Raw genomic sequence first — 25,856 nt, forward strand, 5'->3', positions numbered from 1 at the left:
AAAGCGGAGACTAAGAGGAAGGCAGAAAATAGGAAAGACTGGGGCATGTTGAGTTCTGAGTGAAAGGCTGCCATTGGGCAGAACACGGTGAATGAGATAAATGACCACGTCATATTATTGGCAGAACATTGTTTCAAGTATGTATTGTTTACTGTTATTTTGTGCCTACAGAAAAATCAGCACGTCAGAGTATTATTGGCAGTATATTGCGACACTAACTTTTCTTTGAGCGAGTGCAGGTTTCTGCATTGCCGATACTGTGTATTGGATACAACATTGTTTCAGTTGTCGGGCGAGCAATCTCTACGGCATCAAGGTCGGCGAGTAGGAAGTATGTGTTGGAGAAGAGGTTAGGTCACGTCGGAGGAAGGTACACGTACAAACATAGATATGTGCTTCAGTGGTGGGCGGTTGTAAATATATATCCTCTGAGCGGCGTAACAAATGCTACTCAATATCTTCGTAGTTGAGTTCGGAAATAAATTGCGTTAATAATAAGCTTGAGGTTGTTATTGTGTATGTGAGTTTCATGCGATCGCAGTGGGCTTGGCGAAGGCCATCCTGTGCCTATTGATCGAAGCAGGCAGCCTGGAGTGGAGGCACCGTACAACTATTTTTAAACTCGGCGTATTTTGTGAGCGTGTGCTCGGTTCCCATAGTAGCTGCATTGACCGCGGACAGAAATAGAACTGCGAGAGAGTGAGAGAGTCGGGGCGGTGGGAGGGGAGGGTTTCTCTCGTCTCCTCATTCTCTCGTCTTCGTACTTTCAAAGCTCCTCCTTTTTTAAACTGTACCTTTTTTTAGTTTCATTTGTTTCATCCATTATATATACACTTTTACCACCCCCGCCCCCCTACTCGTAACTCCAGCTTCTTCCGTCATTTCTCACTAAACTCTTTTTTCCCCTCTCTTTGAGATTCCCTCTTTTGCACGTATATGCGTTTTATTTCATCTTTATTTGATGTCGAACATCCTGTGAGTTTTGCTATCAACTAGGGCTAGGATTTTGATGAAATTGCATCTTTTTTCTAGTAAGCCAGAAACAAAGCTGCTTTAGTATTTATATGTTATGTGATAAACTGAATGTTTTAAGACATATTTGTCAGGGCATTTTTGTTGTTGCATTTTTTGCCTGTTTCAACTCATAAGAGCATCTTTTGTTTTATTCGGTCATTTTTGAGGCATTTTCATTTACTTTTGGCCATAAATTCCCATTATTAATGTAAAATAATATTTATTTATTTATATTTTTAAGTAGGTTATTTTACGACGCTTTATCAACATCTTAGGTTATTTAGCGTCTGAATGAGATGAAGGTGATAATGCTGGTGAAATGAGTCCGGGGTCCAGCACCGAAAGTTACCCAGCATTTGCTCATATTGGGTTGAGGGAAAACCCCGGAAAAAACCTCAACCAGGTAACTTGCCCCGACCGGGAATCGAACCCGGGCCACCTGGTTTCGCAGCCAGACGCGCTGACCGTTACTCCACAGGTGTGGACAGTAATATTTATTTCCTTTGATATTTTCTCTACATATTTTGTCCATTAATACCCATTATTTTGTATAATATTTTAATCGTTTTTCTACACAAATACTACCCTTTTAACGTAGTACACCCCATATAATGGATCAGTACAACCACCCCTTCAATATAGACTCTTCCACACCTGCTAGTTTCGTATAAGAGTGGCCTTGTGGTAGAATACATGGAAACTACATCAGGTAAAATAATTAAAGTGTACCACTTGGAAAAAATTATGTAAAATTAAATGAACTTAAATGTTGGCACTAGAATTTAATTTAATTACTAGTCTAAATATTAAGTAGCACAAAACGTCTTTTCCTACTAAGCCAATTATGTAAGATCAATTTTTAGGGCATTTTAAGGGAATTTTTCAAAGATTTTTAGGTCATAAATGCATTGTTTTTAGGACATTTTTATATGACTTATCAAAATCCTAGCCCTACTTATGAGTATTTTTAATGGATCCTAGATCACTAGGTCCACCGCTGTGGAGTAACTCATTCACAATTAAAATGAAACATAACGTAAGCGTTAACTTAAGAATATAAACGTTACGGTAAAATCAAGAAGTCATACCATCATTCACGATGGGAACATAAACATAACCGTAAACATACTTGGTAACCATGGAAACATAACAACGACGCCATTTCCTCATATTCTGTCGTATACTTCAGCGCTCCACGATTGTGTTCTGTTTGCAAATCACGTAAGCATAAGCATGAAAGTTTGGAGTTTGCAAACTTTCATGTTAACGTCTTACGGCAATGTTTATGTCAATGCTTATGTGAGTCATCGTGAATGATCCCATTTGGTAGCCTGGGCGCAAACTTCTGTGTTTATGTTACGGTTATGTTTAATTTTCATTGTGAATGGGCCTTAACGGTTAGTATGTCTGACCATGAAAAAGGCCATACGGCCTTCTCTAACACTCAACCAGGAGTAAAACTGCGTTACAAAAAACACTACAAATTTACAAAGTACACTACAGTTTTACACACAAAACTGAATAAGATAATAATAATAATACAATTTAAACAACAAGTAAGTAGAAATCAGACATAATATATAACATATTGAAAGAAAGAAAAAAGCATAATAAAATGTTAACAACAGGTCAAAATAAATGAGACATACAAAGTATAAAAAATAAGACAATTATTGATAATAATAATAATAATAATAATAATAATAATAATAATAATAAAATAGTGCAGTACAAAGCATACAATGAATACAATATTTTTAAGTACACACAGTAAGAAAAGTTAAGATTATATATAGCTCAATTTATCACATTATAGGTATACTGTACCATTATCGGAAAATATGAAAACAAAAATATAAAATAAGTTAAATATCACTAGAACATTAAAAAAAATGTGAATACGTGGAAACATGCAATACAACACTTGTCATAATAGTAAGTTATTTTGACAACTCGTCATAAGATAATTTTCTAACTTGGATTTGAAAGATTTCAATGTTCGGCAGCCCTTGGCTTCAGGCGGCAGAGAGTTCCAGTGACGAGAGGTAGCAACAGTGAAAGATGAGGAATATAGAGATGAATGGTAATTTGTTTGAACTTTTGTTAACCTTAGCATCTTTTGTGTTACATTGTTTACTTATATCCTTTATCGTTTGGTTTAATATTTCATTTACCAACACTCATTTAATAGGAAATAATAGCTTGTATGTAATCTGAAAGTTCACTAGAACCACGATATAAACCGCCACCTCTTTGTGTCTGAGCGCTCAAGAAAAGTAGTTCGTGACTGAAGGTATATAAATCTGAGGCGCTTGTATTGGTGTTTTGGGGGTTTTCAACGCTATACGGGCTCTCTCTTTCTGTGTGTGGGTGTGTATGTTATTGACTGATCGATTTGACTGATTGAATTCAACTTACAATTGATTACGAGCTATTTGTCACGAAAACGATTCTGACAGACATTTTTAACACTCCAAAGAATAAAAAATTGGCACAATTTATTTTCATCCTTTCTCATTATAGTGTTCACTTTTCCTCCATCTGTTATTTTCCTTATGGCTCCATCTATCTCCTTTTATTCCTTCCACTTCGTTCCCTTCGAACTCAAATCAGAAGAGTGACAAAACATTTTTCTCGCCCATGGACTTTTACCAGCATCCAGGTGTAATGTCCTCATTCCGTCTTTGCAGTTGTGAAGAGAATTTCTGTTTTCAAATATCGTGAAGTATTTAATTAAAGCGCTAAGAGCTGTAACAGAAATTCTTACATATAAATTAATTCCTTCTACTAGCTTTGTGATATTATAAATGGAGGTGTAGACATCGAAATATGAAGGAAAATATACTCACAAATTCTAAAAGATTAGAATATCCGTAGAGCACAATACCAGCGCTTAAGACAAGACAACACAGGTAAAATTTAATAACAACAGATATATAGCCAGTGTTTGTGCATGAAAAATCAATCTCTCTGCTGGAAATTCAACCCGCGTACGTTGGATTTATCAAATATGCTATCACCTGAAGCCACAGCGGAAGAATGTACGGTACCGGATTTATTTACAGCAAAATATATTTATATACCCTATATGATTAAGCTTTTTGTAGAAGAATAAGATATTATGAATTTATACACTCCAAAGAAACAGCAGTTACATTTTTTATAAAAATTTAGTTTATTCTTTTTTATAATATATTTTGCCGTAAATAATTTTATTGTCTTAGGCTGGTATTCATAGTCGACACTTTATATCACCACTTTGCAAAGTGACACTTTTGACGAAAGTGGCTCTTTCATATTAGTGGTATTCATAGACGATTGAAGAAGTGCACTTTACAAAGTGTCACTTTACGCCAGCAAAGTGTAGAGTTACAATTTGGTTGGTAACAGAAGTCTCACAATCCCTTTCAAAACAAGTGAACAAACAATAACAAATTAATGTGTAACCCACAGATTATAATGCTTGTGATTTGAGTTGGGAGCCTAATTTATCGCACGAGAAAGAAAATATATATTTAAAGTTGTTTTATTTCAGTTTCTAGTTTTCGCTGCCGATAGTTTAGATTATTTCAGTCAGTTCAGATATATAATATTTTATTAAATAGGTAGTGATACTGGTGGTGAAATTAGGTTATGTTTTGTACAGTACATAGCTGATCCATTGGTTTATATAGTTAGATGAAGTTTTGTACATATCTTTTTCATTGATTTATATCGTTAAGTTAGGTTTTGTATGTATCAGTTCCACTGATTTATATAGTTAGGGTCCACACCTGTGGAGTAACGGTCAGCGCGTCTGGCCGAGAAACCAGGTGGCCCGGGTTCGATTCCCGGTCGGGGCAAGTTACCTGGTTGAGGTTTTTTCCGGGGTTTTCCCTCAACCCAATATCAGCAAATGCTGGGTAACTTTCGGTGCTGGACCCCGGACCCATTTCACCGGCATTATCACCTTCATCTCATTCAGACGCTAAATAACCTAAGCTGTTGATAAAGCGTCGTAAAATAACCCACTAAAAAAAATATAGTTAGGTTAGATTTTGTACATATCTTCTATTGGTTTATGTAGTTAGGTTAAGTTGGACTGAGTAGGTTAAGTTTTGTGTATATAACTTATTTCATTTATATCGTTAGGTTAGTTTTTATATGTACCTGCTTCATTGATATAGCGTTTTATTCCCTTTATTTTCATTTTTGTCTTTTTCGTGAATACGGAATAGAGGTCAAAAGAATGAAATAAACGCATTAGGCCTATTGCTATTATTATTATTATTATTATTATTATTATTATTATTATTATTTTCTCTCTCTCTCGTTTCCATTATTGGCTGCTCTTCAGGAATATTTTTAATGCCAACTTTTTCTACAATGCAAAACAAAATAGGCCTAATGGTATGAGATCTCTTTTCATGGTGAGGTTATGACTGCACATGAACTAGAGACAGTATCTCAGCGAAAGCAGCCTATCAGATGTATTGCTTACCGGCGTGAAAATATATATTATCAAACTAATGATTATATGAACATCAAGATAAATCTCATCTCAAAATACAGGTAGTCAAAGAAAATAAAAATCGTTTTAAACCTAATATAATTACGAATCTGCTTAGAAAGCAGGCACGTGAGATCTCGCAATGCTAATTTAAGATAGTTACGCCTACATTAGATTGAAGTTAGTTTAATATTATTTAAGTTAAAAAATTCGTTTCCGTAATAAAAATTAGGTTTTATATATATATAGAGGAATATCTACCTACATATCACTTCAACGAATTGAGGTTATAAATATACGAATGTTAGTACAGAAATACCTGAACTATAATATTATAGATATTAATGTATGGTACATATCTGTAGCATAGAATTTTAATGCAGTCAATAACTGTATTATTGGAGGCACTGGCAAACCTCTATTATTCGTTTTTGTCAATAGGTCATCGAAAAAATTAGCAATCTCAATAACAGTTTTTTTTATCAAATCGGAATCGTTTTTTTTAATTCTATATCATTATAAAATTCCACGGGATTGTCTTTAGGCCTATCCCTAATGTAGCACTTTCCTACGTTGTCCACTAATTGTGCCACCATTCCCGCATGTTCTAATAAATAATTCGACAACTTCCAAGACGTCCGCCATTTTTCTAAAAAGTGACACTTTCGGCTCAAAGTGTGATCAGAAGTACACTTTCATCCAAAGTGATCCTTTGCACCAAAGTGTCGACTGTGCAACGGAAAAGTGATAATTTGCGTCTTCCAAAGGACACTTTAATCGAAAGTGTCGACTATGAATACCAGCCTTAGAAAGTTTGTTTTCTTCAGGAACCATTTTTGAAAGAGCTGTTGTAGCCTATATTGTGAACTATACTATATGTATATATCAGGTATTGGACTATCATTTTTAGGTTGCCAAGGATACATTATAATAATATAAAATTTGATGCGCTAATGTCCATCTTTCAGACTCTCTGTTTGAATACAACGCACGAACATCCAGCTAAAGCTCCAGGGCTTTCTTCCCTATATGTCGGCATAATATCGGCAGAGGAATCTCTCTATTGAACGCTTAATGATAGAAAGCATCTTACATGTCTGCGTCTCTTACAACGCAAGAGAAGATCCCGTCTTTTATTACGAGCGGGTACATATAGAAAGACTTCAAAGGTGTTCTGTCATTGTATCCTTTGTGTGTATCATTTCAGCCTGTATGGAAGTTCACTTGCAACGTTTCTGCTTTCATCCACTTCATGGAAATATCTGATCATGTTTTAATGAGATATTAAACAGAAATAGATGAAAAGTGAGCACTTTCAGTTTTGTAAGGAATTTTATTTTGTGTATAACACATATTATGAACCTGCTTTGCGATTGCAGACTCTATAGGATTAGATAATTCGTGAGTTTTCCATGTCGAATAGCCTATAATTGTGAGATATTTAAAACTGGCGCGTTGTTGGCTTATAGTTCAGAGCGCTAGCTTTCAGGAGTCAAGGTTTTAAATTAGGATGAATTTTAGAGGAATTTGTAGCGGTGCTGATACAATAATTTTTCTCGAGTTGCCATTCTAGTTCGAGAAGTTAACAGGTTCACAATTAAATTCGATATTCGCGGTTTCAAATCTGGCCGAGGACAATATTTTTACCTGCGAGAAGAATTCCAACATGACTTCCTTCAGAAGACCCATTCTTTCCATGAATGAGTGAATCTCATACCTTGGCTTCTTCTTGTGTATGTGTGTATGTATGTATGTATGTATGTATGTATGTATGTATGTATGTATGTATGTATGTATGTATGTATGTATGTATGTATTCCTTTTTTTGAGCAGCATGTTCCATTACAAATGGAAAGTAATACTACATGCCTAGGTTTACCTTCAAGTACATAATCCATTTACATTATATATTATTATGTTGCCATTCTAGATTAAATATGGACTAGTGTAGTTCATCTACTATGTGTAACTGCCAAGATAATATTGGTACTTCTTAATCTAACTTATTTTCCTATTCCTAACCTATGAAGTACAAGAATCTATTTACATATTCTAGCATTAAAATATTTACAGTATTTACATATTTACTATCTCTTGATCAGCCTATTTTCAGATAAATTATACCCTCTAATATTGTAGCTTATTTACAGAATGTAAGTAACCTATTTTTGACCCTTATCACTTAATTCTGACTTTTAACCTATCTTCCCAAATAACTTATCCTTATATACTAGCCAGCCTACTGTAGTTGTTCAAAGTCTATACTATTTGCAAACTTTATAAAATATTTTACATAACTTTTCACTAATTTTGTCTTGTCCACAGGCCACTTTCCACCACATTTATGTATAGACTGGATTAGTGTTCTTCTTTCCTTTCCTAATTTCGTACAGTCATAAATGATATGATCCACTGTCTGATCCCCATCCCCACAGACACATGTCGCACTATTCTTGATTTTAAATCGATGAAAATATGCGTTGAGTCTTCCATGTCCGGTCAACAGAGTCGTCAAGTTAGGAGTTACTTCTATCTTCAATTTCAGTCTATCTTGGACACTAGGGAAGAACGCCTTGGTTAGAGTACCTTTGGAAGTAGTTGACCATTCACTTTCCCATTTTCCTTTGGATATGACCGCTAGCTGGTTCCTTACTTCACTCATCGGGACCTTGTCGTAACAGATCTGTAGATCGACGTCACTCGCTGCCTGCTTCGCTAGACGATCTGCCAGTTCGTTACCGTAGTTCCCCACATGAGCCTTGACCCATCCGAAGTCCACTAGCCATGTATGTATGTATGTATGTATGTATGTATGTATGTATGTATGTATGTATGTATGTATGTATGTATGTATGTATGTATGTATGTTTGTATGTATGTATGTATGTATGTATGTATGTATGTATGTATGTATGTATGTATTCACACTGCAAATGGGTATATACCCGTGGCAGTGGTGACTAATTACACTCAATAATGACAATTAATATTAAACACAACTAATAAAAACAATAAGTAATAATAATAATAATGATAATAATAATAATAATAATAATAATAATAAAATAATAACAAGGAGCATCCTAAATTAAAATGAAGCGTGGTCACTTAAAATAACATTTAAAGTAAATCTAATTTGTATCTTAACCCTAAGCTCGAACTAAGACCCACGAGTCTGACAGGTTCATATCTGCACAAGTACCTTTCGGCACTACACTTATTTTTTCGCTGTCAACTCACTCACTGCACTGATTCTACCTGATTTCACTAACACTTCTAATCATTTCACTGTTCAAATACTTTGCACAGCCACTTCACTGACACCAACACACTTCACTTACACAATAGACTTTACTGACACTACACACTTCACTGACACAACACACTTCCTCACTGATAGAACACTTCAAATAACAAGATATCAATTACATCCTTTAAATAGTGTCTATAATATACTACCGTCTATTAGTAAAGTCCTTAAGCCTATTTTTAAATACATTTTTGGTTATTGGTAAAGCCTTTAGTAAGTATGCAGGTAAAGCATTCCAGTCCAGCTTTTACATTTCAACTTGGCTAGTGATTATCTTCAACTCCTGTCCTTTAATAAGGGTAATTACCTTCATCTTAGAAAGCTGGGTTTGCAGTGAAAGACGTGCCCTTAGGCAAAACACAATGAATGAACTCTTATAGTATATATAGGGTAAGAGAAAGACTTTAGGTGCTTCACCTTATTGGCTTTTGACGTAGATGTACATCTTTCTCCTCACTAGGTCTGGGGTAACGTCAGAATTATCCGTCACACAATAATGCAACCTTTTCTCTCCATTGTATTCCGCTTGTTTTTCACGCCTTCCCCTTTTTCTCCTTGTCTCCTTCTCCTTCCCTTCCCCTTGTTATCATCACCTTGCCCTTGTTCTCGTTGTCTTCCCCTTATTCTTTGTATTCTCCTTATCTCATATCCCTCTTTCTCCTTGTGGTCACCTTGTCCTCGTCTTTCCCATGTTATCCTGGTATTTCCGTGGTCAGTAGAGGTTCTATTACAAAATTCACATGGAATTATCATAAGGAACTTCACATTTCTTTTGATTATGTAATGTCTATTTTTATAAATATTATCAAGGATTCTCTTCAAATATTACATCATCATCTCTAATTCATTTAATCCACTTATACAGGGACATCACTTTATTTTTACCAACATTTTTAACATTAACCTGGCTATACTCGGAAACACTGTTGCCCCCTTCCATTACAGGAGTTTGGAGTTGCTAGTGCAATATGTAAACAAATCATTTTACTAGCTATAGGAGGAGAAAAAAGTAGTGTAGCCATTTATGTTACACGGAAATATAGTATTACGATTTTCAGTTTGATCATTACTTTTACGGTATTTTATCAAAAGACAGTAGAGTAGTAACATTTTTTTTTTCACAAACCCAAGTCTTCAGGCGGTTATATTCATTATCTAATGTCTACTTTATTCAGCATATTACTAACCTCATTTATTCCTGAGAATTTTGTGAACACTTCCGTAAGAAACCTCAATTTCTACAGCTAACTTCTTGACCGACTTATTACGACTTCGCTGCATCCTTTCTCTAGCATCTTCGTCTTCTGTCACCTTTGTTGGCCTTCTTACACTTTTCTTCCTTTCTGTACACTCTGTTGCTCTAAATTTATCTACCAGATTAATGACATTTCTACGAAAATATTCCGTAATGATATAATCAGGAAAGCGTTAAAAAAAACTGTTGTTCACATTCGGTTATATTGTAATTCCAGTTTCCATCATCGTCCTTCATACCTACAAACAGTAAAACAAAACTCTTGTTTAAATAATGTTGTTAAGTACCGCACCATATTATAGGGTACCGTACTTTCGGTAACTCTAATCTTCACTTGTGCTCAGTCCACACAGATAAATTCAGTTATGCTACACACGATACCTGTGTGAAAATAAACTTCAATAATATAAGCTCTTTCTTGTATAGAAAATGTAACATATTTCTGAAACACACTGTACTCTGTACTGTTTTCTTCACTGCTAGCAACAGCGGCCGGGCTGACGTTAACAAGGACATTAGTGAAAGGGGTGGGAATCAAGTACATTCAGAAACGCAGGTACAATAAAAATTGAAGTAAAAATAAAATGATGTCCCTGTATATTTCCTTTCAACAATTAACTTTCTTTTTTTCTTTAATGTTTCAATTCACATTATATTGTACATGTTTATTGTATTCAGGACCCTTGTGTTCACTCAAATTCTTTGAGCTGACGTCTTTAATGAATAAATAAAAATACAAAACATCTTATTTAATTAATTCTAGATCATATGTGTACCAACTTAATTTAGAATTAAATTTGGGGCGAGAATTGTGGTTCTTTAGCCTTAGCGGTTTTTATGAAAAATAAATATTTACAACATTATGAACTGACCCGATGAAATGTACTCAGATAGCTGCAAAAATGATAGTCAAAGTCTAAAACGACTGCTCTTACTCCTTGTACATCGACATGATTGTATTGAGTATTTTCGTGTTGCATTTGTCTTTCTTTGTACGCTGGTATGTTTCCGGATTGCATTTCTGTGTCAGTCTACAGTAAAACCCCGATTATCCGTCACCCTATTAACCGATTGGTGGATTATCCGACTGTCTTTCTCGCTCGTAGAAAAAAAAATTAAGTACTGTACATTATATTAGTACGAATTTTTTCCTACAGAGTGTTTTATTTATAAATCTTTACCCTTACGCATTACAAGCGCCAAAAGAAAATATGTTGGACTACGGCAAAAAGTGCGAAAAGAGAAAATGTGGTTCATTTCACATCACAAGACTAGATAGGAATTACAACTGTACTGTAGGCTAATGAAAAATAAAATATAAACTGTTTAAAATTTGTAAATCTACAACATGAGACCTATACTATTCCTATGTTTCCACAGACAGTCATCATAAGGAGTTTCCTTAGCCATTAAAAACCCGTCGTTGAAAACCAGAATTAAGTACAATAAATAATGGTTTAATAACTGACTTATCGGAAAATCAAACATTAATTGTAAAAGAAACCGGACTTAAATTATTGAACTTTTGATCCACTGCTTAGCGTATTGAGAGAAAAGACCACGGAGAAAATTAGGAAAATATTATGTAGTTAGTTTATGAAAACTTTTTATGGTACGGATTATCCGATTTTTCGATTAACCGTTAACTCCACCCTCTTCAATACCACGGATAATAGAGGTTCTACCGTATATTGTTAGGTTGAAATATTACAGAATGCAAAATAAAAAACGAAAACGATCATCTAACTTTTTCCAGTTTGAGTTTGACGTAATTGATGTAATAATAATAAAACAACCTATATCGATGAAGGACAATGATATTGCATTGGTCACTGAGACATTTAATGCTAATGTATGTACAACGTATAATCCCAATTACAATAGGAAAGTACAATATTATATAATCCATCCATAACCTCTCATCGTTCAGCTTGCAACATAGAAGAGATATACTTGAGATTAAATTATGATGTTACTTTGCACACATCGTCTGTGCATTATCCTCTATTAAACTATTGAAAGCACCAGTTGCACAGACTCTAGTGTTCGTGAGCAGCCAGTTCATAGGAGGAATAGCATTGTTTCTGTTTGTGAAATACAGGTTGTTTCAAAAATGACTTTACAAATTAAAAAGTTACAGAAATTTATCCACATATCTTACAGAATCGCTTTAGGTGTCATTTTAAAGGACATTACATCAAGTTTGACTCGTGTAGTGCCGTGGTACGAAATTCACCATAAACGGTATTGTGTATCAAGATATGTTCGAAAATTTCCGCAGATGGACGAAGATGACTAAAATGGACGCTTTCACTACCAACAAGATGGGGCACCACCTCACTACCGCTTCGAGGTTCTTAAGCTACTTGATCAGTGTTTCCCAGGTCGTTGGATTGGTCGTGCATGGACAACTGCATGGCCACCTCGCTCACCAGATTTGACACATCTCTATTTTTTCGTGTAGGGGTTCGTCAAAGATCGAGTGTTTATTCCTCCTTTACCTGCCCATCTCGCTGCGCTGAGAAATCGAATTACTGCCGCAGTTGCAGAAGACTCCTGATCTACTGGCTCGTGTGTGGCAAGAAATTGGCTATAGGTGGATGTCTGCCATATCACAAACGGTAGTCATGTCGAACCAAAATAACTGCTTGGTAGAAACGTGATGTATTGTCCTTTAAAATTACACCTTAACCATTTCTGTAAGATATGTGAATAAATTTCTATAAGCTTTTAAAGTTGTAAAATCCTTTTTGAAACATCCTGTATTCCAAGTGATCCCACATCAGTTGTAGTAGAAATGACACGGCAGATTTCGATACATGATATCTATACTGAAATTTACTGTCACTTAATTTCTCAAAAGGTTTTCCTCTCTCCACTAACATAACTTCCCGCTCATCATCATCCCGATCTAAATCATCCAAATAGAATAATAATTCGTCTTCGAAATCATTAGATGCCCTTTTACTGTACTGTAATCACTGGCTATCTTCTTTAACTGTTCGAATATTATGATGAAAGAGTAATGGAACGGAGAAAAATTCTCTCCTGCACCAGGATTTGAACCCGGGTTTTCAGCTCTACGTGCTGATGCTTTATCCACTAAGCCACCGAATATCCATCCCGGTGTCGGACAGAATCGTCTCATTAAGTTCCAACTCTTGGGTTCCCTCTAGTGGCCGCCCTCTGCACTACGACATAGATGTCTATGAACGTAGGACTGAAGTCCACACACGTGCTGAGGTGCACTCATGAGTGACTAGTTGGCCGGGATCCGAGTGAATAAGCGCCGTCTTAAATCACGAAGTGATTTACGTATATCATATATATTATTTTAATGTACCGAAGTACATATGATATTTCCATGCAGATATTCTGCGTCATCATAAGATGAAAGAGTAATGGAACGGAGAAAAATTCTCTCCGGCACCGGGATTTGAACCCGGGTTTTCAGCTCTACGTGCTGATGCTTTATCCACTAAGCCACACCGGATACCTACTCCGTTGTCGGACAGAATCGTCTCAGATTAAGTTCCAACTCTTGGGTTCCCTCTAGTGGCCGCCCTCTGCACTACGTCATAGATGTCTATGAACGTAGGACTGAAGTCCACACATGTGCTGAGGTGCACTCGTTATGAGTGACTAGTTGGCCGGGATCCGACGGAATAAGCGCCGTCTTAAATCACGAAGTGATTTACGCATATCATATATATTATTTTAATGTACCGAAGTACATATGATATTTCCATGCAGATATTCTGCGTCATCATCCGTTCCATTACTCTTTCATCGTATGATGACGCAGAATATCTGCATGGAAATATCATATGTACTTCGGTACATAAAAATAATATATATGTTCGAATATTGCCGGTTAGAGATTACTGTGGTTAACCTCCTGTTTAAATCACAACAGAGATTGATGCTCTTTAAAACCGCTTAACCATGGGTTAAGTGATAAGTTTAACCAGTAGTTATACTAACCGAGGTTGATGCACGTGGCTATAAATGTTGAACGACGTACATTGGAGGGAGTATATATATTGATACACCCTTTGTCGTGTACTTTCACTACTTTCCTTTCTTTTTAATATGTTCATTTATCCAGTTTTTGTTGGCTGTAAGACTAAATTTGTCTGCAAAGGGAGGCTTCGTAAAAGAAATTATTTCAAAACATGTATTAGTGCACGAGTCCAGTAGTGAAAATTCTATAGAGAGTCAAAGTAAACTGTGACCTTTCCGTGAGAATTCCGTCATTGATTAGAGAATAAACACCAGTAAGCCTACTGAATGGCCAGCATTCCATCCGAGACTAATGCGCGATTATTCACACGTCGAGGAACTTGAAAGTACATATACAATTCTGGATATAAATATCATGTACATAGCGTACTCTTACCCCTTAGTTACAACCTTACCCGTCTATCCATTGATGTCATGCTTCCATCTGCCTTAGTCATGACTTAAATATTTGACACTTTTTCATGGAAGTGACAGGGCAGATTCTATGGAATTGTAATGGATATAGAACGGATTTGTACGGGAAAACAAAGATACTGAATTATACATCGTGTATCATAAATGATGTTACACAAACCAGAAACAAGTTCAGTGGTTCAAAATAATGATATTTGTGTAGGTACTTAAAACCGGAAATCCGTCATATGAGGGGTAGAGTGTCGTAGAAATAGCACTAAACAAAACTTCGCTCACATGAGTCATAAGTGTATTAAGCAAATATCATTTTGAACCACTGAACTTATTTCTGGTCTGTATTGTATTTATTAACATTCCATGGTATTCATACATTGCTTTACAGCTAGAATATGGAACAAGTCAAAAAACTTAATACTATTATAAAGTCTTAATTTATAGTCACAGTCTAGATGAAATATATACAGAAGAGATTTACAATATAGTCTACTAGTACAACACAAAGTTTTAGTATCAATTTCATGAAGCGCTATTGAATGTCATGAATTCACCTATAGAATAGAAGGCGTGAGAAATTAGGTTCTTCTTTAATTTGGCCCAAAATAATCTTATATTTTGAGTTTCATTTTTTATATCGATAGGGAGGCTATTAAAAATTTTTACTGCCATATAACGCACTCCTTTTTGATAGCACGATAGACTTGCCGATCGAGTATGAAAGCCATTTTTTGACGTGTATTTATGCTATGAACTGTTGAATTAGTTACAAAGTTTTCACGATTACATAAGAGGAAGATTATTAATGAAAATATATACTGACAAGCCATGGGCATTATTTGTAGTCTTTTAAAAATAGTCCTACAAGATTCCCTAGATTTGGCACTTACTATTATTCTAATTACTCTTTTTTGTAATAGAAATATACTGTTACTATCTGTGGAATTTCCCCAGAATATTATTCCAAAACTCATTACCGAGTGAAAGTATGCAAAGTATATTGTTTTTAAGGTATTGATATTTACTATCTTTTGCACAGATCTAATAGCAAAACATTCTGAATTTAGTTTGGGGGTAATTTCTTTAATATGATTTTTTCAATTTAACACATTATCGATTTTTAAGCCAAGAAATTTGGTTGTTGTTGTTGTTTCTAATAGGGATCTGTTGTTAATTATTGCGCTAGAAATTTGCGACGTTGAATTTGGACAGGATTTAAATTGAATTATGTTAGTTTTGTTACAATTTAATACTAATTTATTGACTGAGAACCAGTCACATATTTTGAAGAGAATTTCCTCTGTTGAAGATTGGAATGTGTTGGAGTTATTGGCTGTAATTACTATACTTGTGTCATCTGCAAATAATATGGGATGACCTACATCTTTTGTTAGGGGGGCAAGATCATTTATGAACACTAGAAAAAGTAGGGGACCTAATATTGATCCTTGAGGAATTCCATTATTAATAATTCCCCATGCCGAGGCAGATTTCATAGTTGTGTAACATCATTTCTGATACACGAGGTAAATAATTATGATGATGATGATAATAATCTATTTAATGACACTTTTAACTGCAGAGGTTATACATTGTTGTAATGTACATTGTGTAAATATGAATTTATATTTTGTAAATATATATAAAACTACACATAGGGCCTACATACAAAATACAGATATATAACAATGCAAATAGAATAAAATAATAATAGATACGTATAAAAAAGGATATAATATTGTTTAATAAATCTGAGGATCGAATGAGCAATGTTCGTGTTCGGTTGAAGTTCAGAAATGTTCTTAAAAGAAAAAGAATATAGAAATAAAATAGAAGATAAATACATATATACACGCATTCACGCACGCTCACAAGGAATTAAAACAATTTGCAGACTTACAACTTCCGGCGTCTTTTCTTCCGATCCTACTATAGAGCTGCAGTGTCCACACCTGTGGAGTAACGGTCAGCGCGTCTGGCTGCGAAACCAGGTGGCCCGGGTTCGAATCCCGGTCGGGACAAGTTACCTGGTTCAGGTTTTTTCCGGGGTTTTCCCTTAACCCAATACGAGCATATGCTGGGTAACTTTCGGTGCTGGACCCCGGACTCATTTCACCGGCATTATCACCTTCATATCATTCAGACGCTAAATAACCTAGATATTGATAAAGCGTCGTAAAATAACCCAATAAAATAAAAAATAGAGCTGAAGAAATGGGCTTACAACCAGTTTTCATTCGACCGTCAGAGAGCATCCGTCAAGGTAGAGCATCCGACCAAATGTTCGAATTTCAACCTATTGCTCCTGATGTTTTGCAAGCTACTGTCTTCCTCCGACGAGTTTAGTGCTGGGACCTGAGGTATTCTTGCCATCGGTGCGGGGGGGGGGGTTATAGGTAGATTCTTTTGTTGCTACAGACGAGCCGAGCCGAGCCGAGCCGAGCCGAGCCGAGCGGAGTTAGAAGTATTAATCGTCCAAAAATATGCTGTCTTCAGTTTGTAGTAGTGTGTGAATATTTCATATACATATTGTTTACCTAGGCCTATATGGTTTTGTTATTAATATATTAAATATATTGTTGTAATATTTGCTCAAACGTCTCCCTGATGTTAGCTATGTTAATATTATATGAATTACTTATGTTAAATATTTCACCGTTACAAGTCATTTTTAAGGAAACATGCTGCGGAAAAGTTTTTGGTTTTATTCTATTGGAATTTTAGAATATGTGTGATTGGTATCGTGAAAAACAGATTCCTATAATGTCATGCGAAAATCATTTGATGGTAATATCTTAAAATACAAATCAAGTAGTTTTACTTCTCAAGTGAGTTCAGCAGTACAGTATATTTAAATTGATTACTTTACTAATTTAATTAAATTCTACTAATCACTAAATTTTATAGTATGATTCTTCTTTTCATTTATATTATTGTAGTTGTATTATGATTTTTCTTTTTATTTATTTTATTGTATTTGTATTTCTGGTGTTGTGATGGCCTTAACTTCACCAGAATAAATAAATAAATAAATAAATAAATAAATAAATAATACAATTTTCTACAATTCTCTATCTCGCCAAAAATACGTTAGAAAAGTAATAGGCATACTGTTCTCAAAATTGGACGAATGTTTTCAGTATTATTGTACTTCCTTCCAGACTGCCGCTGTCACTGTTCCCTCCTACTCCAGTTCCGCGCTAGACTAGTCGGAACCGCATTCCTCTCAGCACTAAACTCCTCAGAGGATGACAGTAGACAGAATACTGACATTTTCTGAGTACACAAATGAAGCAACAATTGAAGGAAATTTACCATGTATCACTTTCAAAAATTCTTTGCTTAATAAGAACCTACAATTGATTGCATACTTTACTACACTTGTATTAGTAGATTATTTTACGATTACGACACTTTATCAATATGTTAGATTATTTAGCGTCTGAATGAGATGAAGGTGATAATGCCGGTGAAATGAGTCCGGGGTCCAGCACCGAAAGTTACACAGCATTTGCTCATATTGGGTTGAGGGAAACCACCAGATAAAACCTCAACCAGGTAACTTGTCTCGATCGGAAATCGAACCCGAGCCACCTGGTTTCGCGACCAGACGCGCTAGCCGTTACTCCACAGATGTGGACTATTACACTCATCTTCATAACATATATAGATGAACAACTGGACACCGGTAACAACAAAGGAAATAAGTGTAATGCATAATATGAAATATGGTGTGTAAAGAAATGCAAGAATAAAATAAATTACAATTATTTACTAAATAGAAGAGAAATTAAGTAGTACATACATGCTATTGTAGCGTTTACACTTTAAACTCAAAATGCATGCCTCTAAAACAGTAGTTGTTAATGGCTTTTAATTACTCTGAACAGATGCATTATTTGATTGATAAATACCTTTACGAATGTTTTGTTCCTGACGATTCCAACTTAATACATGAATGAATAAATGAATGAATCAATCGATCATCATCATCATCATCCTTCACGAATTAGGCCTCTGTAGAGCTGTTTCGGCCCCATCTAGCAGTCTTCTAAAAGATCTTCCTAGTCGACGATGTCCTCTAGGTTTATACTGCATCATAATTTTTGGAATTCTTGAATTTTCCATTCTTCTTACATGATCTAGCCAATTGAATTTGTATCTGTTGATTTTTTCTTCTACTGACTCTACTTCTAATTGTTCTAAAATTTCTTCATTCCTTTTTCGGTCTAAAAGAGTATATCCTGCTGTCCTCCTGAAAAATTTCATTTCCGTTGCTTTGATGTCTTTTTTCTTTAATGTCCAAATCTCGCTTCCGTATAAAAGGGAGGGTAATGCTAGTGTATTATATATTTTTATTCTTGTAGATTTTTGTACTAATTTAGCTTTTAATGTATTGTTTATTATTCCTAGAATTTGTGTAAATTTGGTAATTTTCTTGTTCACATCTTTTTCATTTTGATAAGATATTTCACAACCCAGATAATTGAAATTTTGTACTTGTTCGAGGCATTGGTTATTGTGTATTATCTTACTTCTGACTGGGTCTTGTCCTAAAAATGCCATTACTTTTGATTTTTGTGCTGAAATTTCCATCCCAAAATCGTTTAATATTTTATTTAATGTATATAATTCTCTTTGTAAATTATTTTCTGAATTGGAAATTATGACTTCATCATCGGCATAGAGTAAGGTATTTAATGTTAGAGCATTGCTTATTTTGATTCCTGATGTGTAGATTTGGTTCCATTTTAAAATAATTTCATTTATATAAATATTAAATAAAGTTGGTGATAGTGGACAACCTTGTCGAACTCCATTATTAACTAATTTTCTTTCGGATATACAGTTTGACACTTATTTTGCTGTCTATGTAGATTTCTATTGTATTTTGTAATAGCAAATTTGGAATATTTTTATCTTATAATATGTCGAATAAAAGGTCTCTTCGGACTTTATCAAAAGCTTTCGCAAAATCAATAAAAGCTATATGGATTTCTAAATTAAATTCTCTTCCTTTTTATAACAATATTTTGATACTAAATAATGGATCTACACATGATCTTTCTTTTCTAAAGCCATTCAATCGATCAGTCAGTCAACTAATGAATCAGTTGATCCTTTGAGGCACAGGACTCTTAATTAACAAGTTTGAGATTGATATTGGTCAAATGAAATAAAATGCATAAAACAGGGATGAAATTAAAAAAAAGTGTATATTTTCATAAATTTGCATGCAAATTAGGAGGTGGCTTTATTTGAAGCCACTGTGGCACAACTTCAGACATTAAAACAAAAAGTCGGTCTGGGTAGCGTAGTCGGTATAGCGCTGGTTTTTCTGTACTCGACGTTGCAGGTTCGATCCTGGCCCAGGTCAATGGCATTTTAAGTGTGTTTAAATGCGACAGGCTCTTCCCAGTAGATTTACTGGCATGTAAAAGAATTCCTACGGGACAAAATTCCGGCACACCGGCTACAAACTGATCTTTGTAAGTTAATTTTGTTATTTTTAGTATCTATACATATTATGTAAGTTACTTGTGAAGAGTAATGGCTTCGTATGGGACTAGAGTCAATCTCTTCGCTCGACAAACTCCGTGACTGACTGAGCTTGATCGACATTCAAAACTATCGATCGCTCCTTCCCACACGCACATCGCTGCTGTTATTAGACTTGGCATGACACGTGTTGCGAGACAGAATTAGTGGTGCATGAGAAAGAGACGTTGGCGTCTGCAAATGGCAATGCATATTACAGGTGTGAGGCACATTTCAAAATACTGTTTGTGTATCTCTCCAATACGGATATTCGCCGGGATCCGACGGAATGAGCGCCGTCTTAAATCACAAAGTGATTATTTACGCTTAATAATAATAATAATAATAATAATAATAATAATAATAATAATATTAATATTATTATTATTATTATTAAGTACCGAAGTACATATGATATTTCCATGCAGGAATTCTGCGTTATCATATCATGAAGGATGATTGGAGCGGAAAGAAATTCTCTCCGGCACCGGGACTAAAACCCGAGTTTTCAACTCTACGTGCTGACCCTTTATCCACTTAAGGCTGGTTCACAATAAACCGGGAACGGAAACGACAACGAGAACGAGAACGGAAATATTGTTAAAATAAATGTATTCAAATGTGAGCGTTCACAATTAACTATTGTGAACGCTCACATTTAAATAAATTTATTTTAACATTATTTGTGTTTTCGTTCTCGTTGTCGTTTCCGTTCCCGGTTTATTGTGAACCAGCCTTAAGTCACACCGGATTCCAGTTCCCGGCCACTTAGTCACTCATGAGTGCACCTCTGCACATAGTGTGTTGGACATTGTGCCACTGTCACACATCTGTGCATGAAGGTTGGCCATTAGAGGGAAACTAAGAGGTGGAACTTAAACTGAGAGGATCCAGTCCGGCATCGGAACTGGAATCCGGTGTAGCTTAGTGGATAAAGCGTCAGCACGTAGAACTGAAAACCCGCGTTCGAGTCCCAGTACCGGAGAGAATTTTTCTCCGCTCCATGCATCCTTCATCATATGATAATGTAGAATTCCTGGACGGAAATATACGTACTTCGGAACATCACAATAATTCTGATATTGAATTTTAAAAAAAGCTGTCCAGAGACAGGTAAGATTCTCTATACATACAAATAGGCAATCTAGCAGGGAGCTTGCTAAAACCTATTTCTAAAGAGGTTAGGTATAGCTTACAGCAGTAAAATTTTGGAAATATTCAACATTTTTTTCCTCGATTACTGTATCTTGTACAATAATGAAAATTAGTATGAGTAAAACACTGTTCTTCTGCTATGCGAAAAAAGAAATATTTTTACGATTTAAAAAAATTATTTACAATTTTTTTTTCAAAATTCAGTTCACTGTGATGATGCAGCGTTTCCCACATAACTATAAAACTATCCAACATTCTGTGATGATTATATATATATATATATATATATATATATATATATATATATATATATATATATATATGCATGTCATATCTACAATATGATGCAAGATTACTTCTCTACCTTTGATAGATTGATAAAAAATAAATTCATCAAAAATGGTCAAATATCAGTATTTTATTCTAACACAAAATAACAAAAATATGATTTATTAAGGAATGTAGTTGAAAGAGCATGATATCGTAAACATGAGTTTCAGCAATAAAATAAAAGAGAGAGAACATGCAAAAGTTAACAAGTTTATGAGTTATGAGGGAAACGCTTCATCACTGCACTGTAAACTGCCACCATTTTGAATTTTGAAAAAAAAAAAATATATATAAATAATTTTTTAAAACGTAAAAATATTTTTTTTCATATAGCAGAAGGACAGTGTTTTGCACATACCAATTTTCATTATCGTACAAGACACAGTAATGGAGGAAAAAGTGTTAAGTATTTCCAAAAATTTTACTGCTGTAAGCTGTACCTAATCCCTTAATACGATGGAAGCTATGAATAAATAAGTATATATATATAAATACATAAATAAATGAGTAACTAAATAACTAAGTAAATTAGTACGTAAGTAAGTAAGTAAGTAAGTAAGCGAGTAAATTACATTAGTAAGTAAATAAATTAGTAAATAAGTATATACTATGTAGTTATTGAACCTGGGATATCAAGATTGTAAACTCTCGTACTCTTGTCATAAGTAGCATCGCAATTCCTTTCTGTTGGCAAAAGGTCCCACCTGTAAGTGCTATTGTAAAAAATTTGGATTCGGGTAGCTAATATAGTTAGCCTTGATTCCGAATCTCTGTTATTGTAGAGAAACAGTGGACAGACTGACAGATATGTCTGTATACAGTTTAATATAAAAGACGTGTAGGCCTACACTAAAAAGTGTCTGTTAACCGCACGTCGAGTTCACGAAGGACGCTTGTAATGCAGAACCTTGGAATATCTGTACCAAGCATACAATTAGACGTGGTTTTGGAATATAATTGTAGTTATTATAGGAATGATAGAAAAAAGTGTCCGTGTTACATAATATTTCCCGTGGAAAACAAGAGAAACAGATATTATCATCTATTCATGGTATTTTATTAATATGCTTTTTGTTTTGTTTTTTTCTTCGGCTCTAGCTGTTATACGAGTATCGCATATGTAATTATTCGTAGACGGTTGAATTTTGCACCTGGTGAGAAATTAATGTGCAATAAAGACTCTCCTTTATAAAAAAAATAATCAGCTAAATCTGAAACTTTTATAAAAAAAAATATGATAGAGTGAGAGAAACGAATAGTAGAAAGGAAAACAAATCGAGAGAGAAGAGGGAAGAAAAGGAAGAAAGAATAAAGGACAGAAAAAGAAAGAGCGGACAGTTTAGAAAACAAACAAATAAAGAAATAATGATATATAGCCTATGGCAGTTAGTAAGAATAAAATGGAAATAAAAAAGAAGAAATAACGGAAACGAAAGGAAATAAATAAAGAAGGAAAGGAAGAAAGAAAGAAGGAAAGAGAAAAGGAAAGGCAAAGATAGGGATGAAGTAAATAAGAAGCGCTTGTTCAATGAATGATGACGACAGACTACAGCATTTTGGTGCCATGGATAAAAGAGTCATGGAGAAATTTGGTCCGCTGGATACTGCATGTTTTTTAGGATAAGCGAAATGCTGCTATTTGTAAGTGTGACATTAGCAAAGCTTTTAATTGTCTCGTGATAAGTTAAATAAGCCCTCGTTTTATGGTATAAATGGAAAATAATTATCCATTATTAAATCGTATCTCATGGATAACAGTGTCTGGTGATCCGGTGTTGCGTTCGATTCCCGCTTGGGTTGATTACCTGGTTGGGTTTTTCCGAGATTTTCCTCAACCGTAAGGCGAATTTCAGGTAATCTGTGGCGAATCCTCGGCCTCATCTCGCCAAATACTATCTCGCTATCACTAATTTCATCGGCGCTAAATAACACAGTAGTTGATACGGCGTCGTGAAATAACCAAGATATAAAACTACTCGTATTATAAACTTACTCTTGACTGCACTAAACATTTTAAGATTTAAAATATAATAGGCCTACAATAATAATTGTTCGAAAAAATATATATATACATTGATTAACCACTCAATGGGAATTCACCTGAGTAGATTGTCGTAGATTTGTCTTCAAACAATAAATAAAAGATGTCCAAACATGACAAAGAAATCTGTTGTATTTTCGGGATATAAACATTCAAGTTCATCACTAAAAATAAATTCTGTGGACGAAAGAAAACTCACAAGAATATTGGTAACCACATAAAAAACCCACTAATACCCTAAATTATCGTGTAAAAAATCAGTTTCAGATTAATACACATTCAATTTTTGTGGAAAGTTTTTTTGATCTCCATTAAAATTTTCATTTGTGGACTTGATCGGTTTTTGCATCGAGATCTTCAGTTATGTTCAAATTTCCAGTAAACTCTGTCTTTTAGAATTGAGGGTCCTTGTGGCCACCTGCATTTTTTATAGGCTGATGTTTATTCTTTTGAATAATAAGTACATAATAATTAATTTGAATGTAAATAGTTTTAATTTTTCGAATTCCCTGATTATTACGGAGGTTTGTATGTTTTACAAAATTGGCCACATATTGTGATACCTTTATGTTGTAATGAAATGCATGCTTATTTATAAACATGTGGAATTTAATAATCAGTATTAAACAATGGAAAATAAACAGTAGAAATGTAGGCCTATTCCAAGAAAATATGATTCATAATGGAAATAAAAGTAATAACATCGACGAATGCGATCAAAGCATTACAACATCCGAATACAATGCAGAATGTAGGCGGTATCATCAAAGCTCCGGGTTAAACACGCTCTGATTTTCCCCTTCTGACTTCTGCTTCCTGGAAATACAGTTTCAATCATGGATATTTTTGCTCGCTATCGCATTCATGAATGTTTTTGAGTATCGTTGCGTCATGTTGCCGATCCACTCCTTAATTTTACACTTGTTCAAAGTAATTCCTGTTTCTGATTCTGTAAAGGTGCAAAGTATTTCTAGATGATCTTGAATAGTTAACATAACAGATCGCTGCGTAAGTATGCTGTATTTTTCAAAGCGCAAGAAATTATTTTCCATGGGTAAAGAGTTCTTCATAATCCTACATGTCTATTTTCTAGAAGTAACGTTTGACTTCTAGGTATATATGCGTACTTCTTCTTCTACTTGTACTTCTTCTTCTTCGTCGTCTTCTTCGTCTTCTTCTTCGTCGTCTTCTTCGTCTTCTTCTTCGTCGTCTTCTCCGTCTTCTTTTTCGTCTTCGTCGTCTTCTTCTTCTTCGTCGTCGTTTTCGTCTTCTTCATCTTCTTCTTCGTCGTCGTCTTCTTCTTCGTCTTCGTCGTCTTCTTCGTCTTCGTCTTCTTCGTCGTCTTCTTCTTCGTCTTCTTCGTCGTCTTCTTTGTCTTCTTCTTCGTCTTCTTCTTCGTCTTCTTCGTCGTCTTATTCGTCTTCTTCGTCGTCTTCTTCTTCGTCTTCGTCGTCTTCTTCTTCGTCTTCGTCGTCTTCTTCTTCGTCTTCTTCGTCTTCTTAGTCGTCTTCTTTGTCTTCGTCGTCTTCTTCTTCGTCTTCGTCGTCTTCTTCTTCGTCTTCTTCGTCGTCTTCTTTGTCTTTTTCTTCTTCGTCTTCTTCTTCGTCGTCTTCTTCTCCGTCTTCTTTTTCGTCTTCTTCGTCTTCTTCTTCGTCGTCTTCTTCGTCGTCGTCGTCTTCTTCTTCTTCGTCTTCTTCGTCGTCGTTTTCGTCTTCTTCATCTTCTTCTTCGTCGTCGTCTTCTTCTTCGTCTTCGTCGTCTTCTTCTTCGTCTTCGTCGTCTTCTTCGTCTTCGTCTTCTTCGTCGTCTTCTTCTTCGTCGTCTTCTTCTTCGTCTTCTTCGTCGTCTTCTTCGTCTTCTTCTTCGTCTTCTTCGTCGTCTTCTTCGTCGTCTTATTCGTCTTCTTCGTCGTCTTCTTCGTCTTCTTCGTCGTCTTCTTTGTCTTCGTCGTCTTCTTCGTCTTCTTCTTCTTCTTCTTCGTCGTCTTCTTCGTCGTCTTCTTCGTCGTCTTCTTCTTCGTCCTCTTCTTCGTCTTCTTCTTCGCCGTCTTCTTCGTCCTCTTCTTCGTCTTCTTCGTCGCCTTCTTTGTCTTCTTCGTCTTCTTCTTCTTCGTCTTCTTCGTCGTCTTCTTCGTCGTTTTCTTCTTCGTCTTCTTCTTCGTCCTCTTCTTCGTCTTCTTCTTCGCCGTCTTCTTCGTCTTCGTCTTCTTCGTCTTCTTCGTCGTCTTCTTTGTCTTTTTCTTCTTCGTCTTCTTCGTCGTCTTCTTTGTCTTTTTCTTCTTCGTCTTCGTCTT

At 35.1% G+C, this 25,856-nt stretch overlaps 2 protein-coding genes across 11 annotated transcripts in view; one reads left to right on the forward strand and one right to left on the reverse strand.

Annotated features, from left to right (window-relative positions):
• The window catches only part of HDAC4 (histone deacetylase 4), a 582,774-nt gene that overhangs the window by 60,535 nt on the left and 496,383 nt on the right, over positions 1 to 25,856 (forward strand). The window lies entirely within an intron of this gene.
• On the reverse strand, positions 25,207 to 25,791 carry LOC138712635 (uncharacterized; the record flags this gene model as incomplete). The annotated part of the gene is made up of 2 exons (XM_069844602.1): positions 25,207 to 25,328; positions 25,608 to 25,791. Coding segments are annotated over 2 exons (306 nt in total), but the record flags the coding sequence as incomplete, so codon positions are not given.

Source organism: Periplaneta americana, chromosome 13, assembly GCF_040183065.1.
Source record: "Periplaneta americana isolate PAMFEO1 chromosome 13, P.americana_PAMFEO1_priV1, whole genome shotgun sequence".
NCBI lineage: Eukaryota > Metazoa > Arthropoda > Insecta > Blattodea > Blattidae > Periplaneta > Periplaneta americana.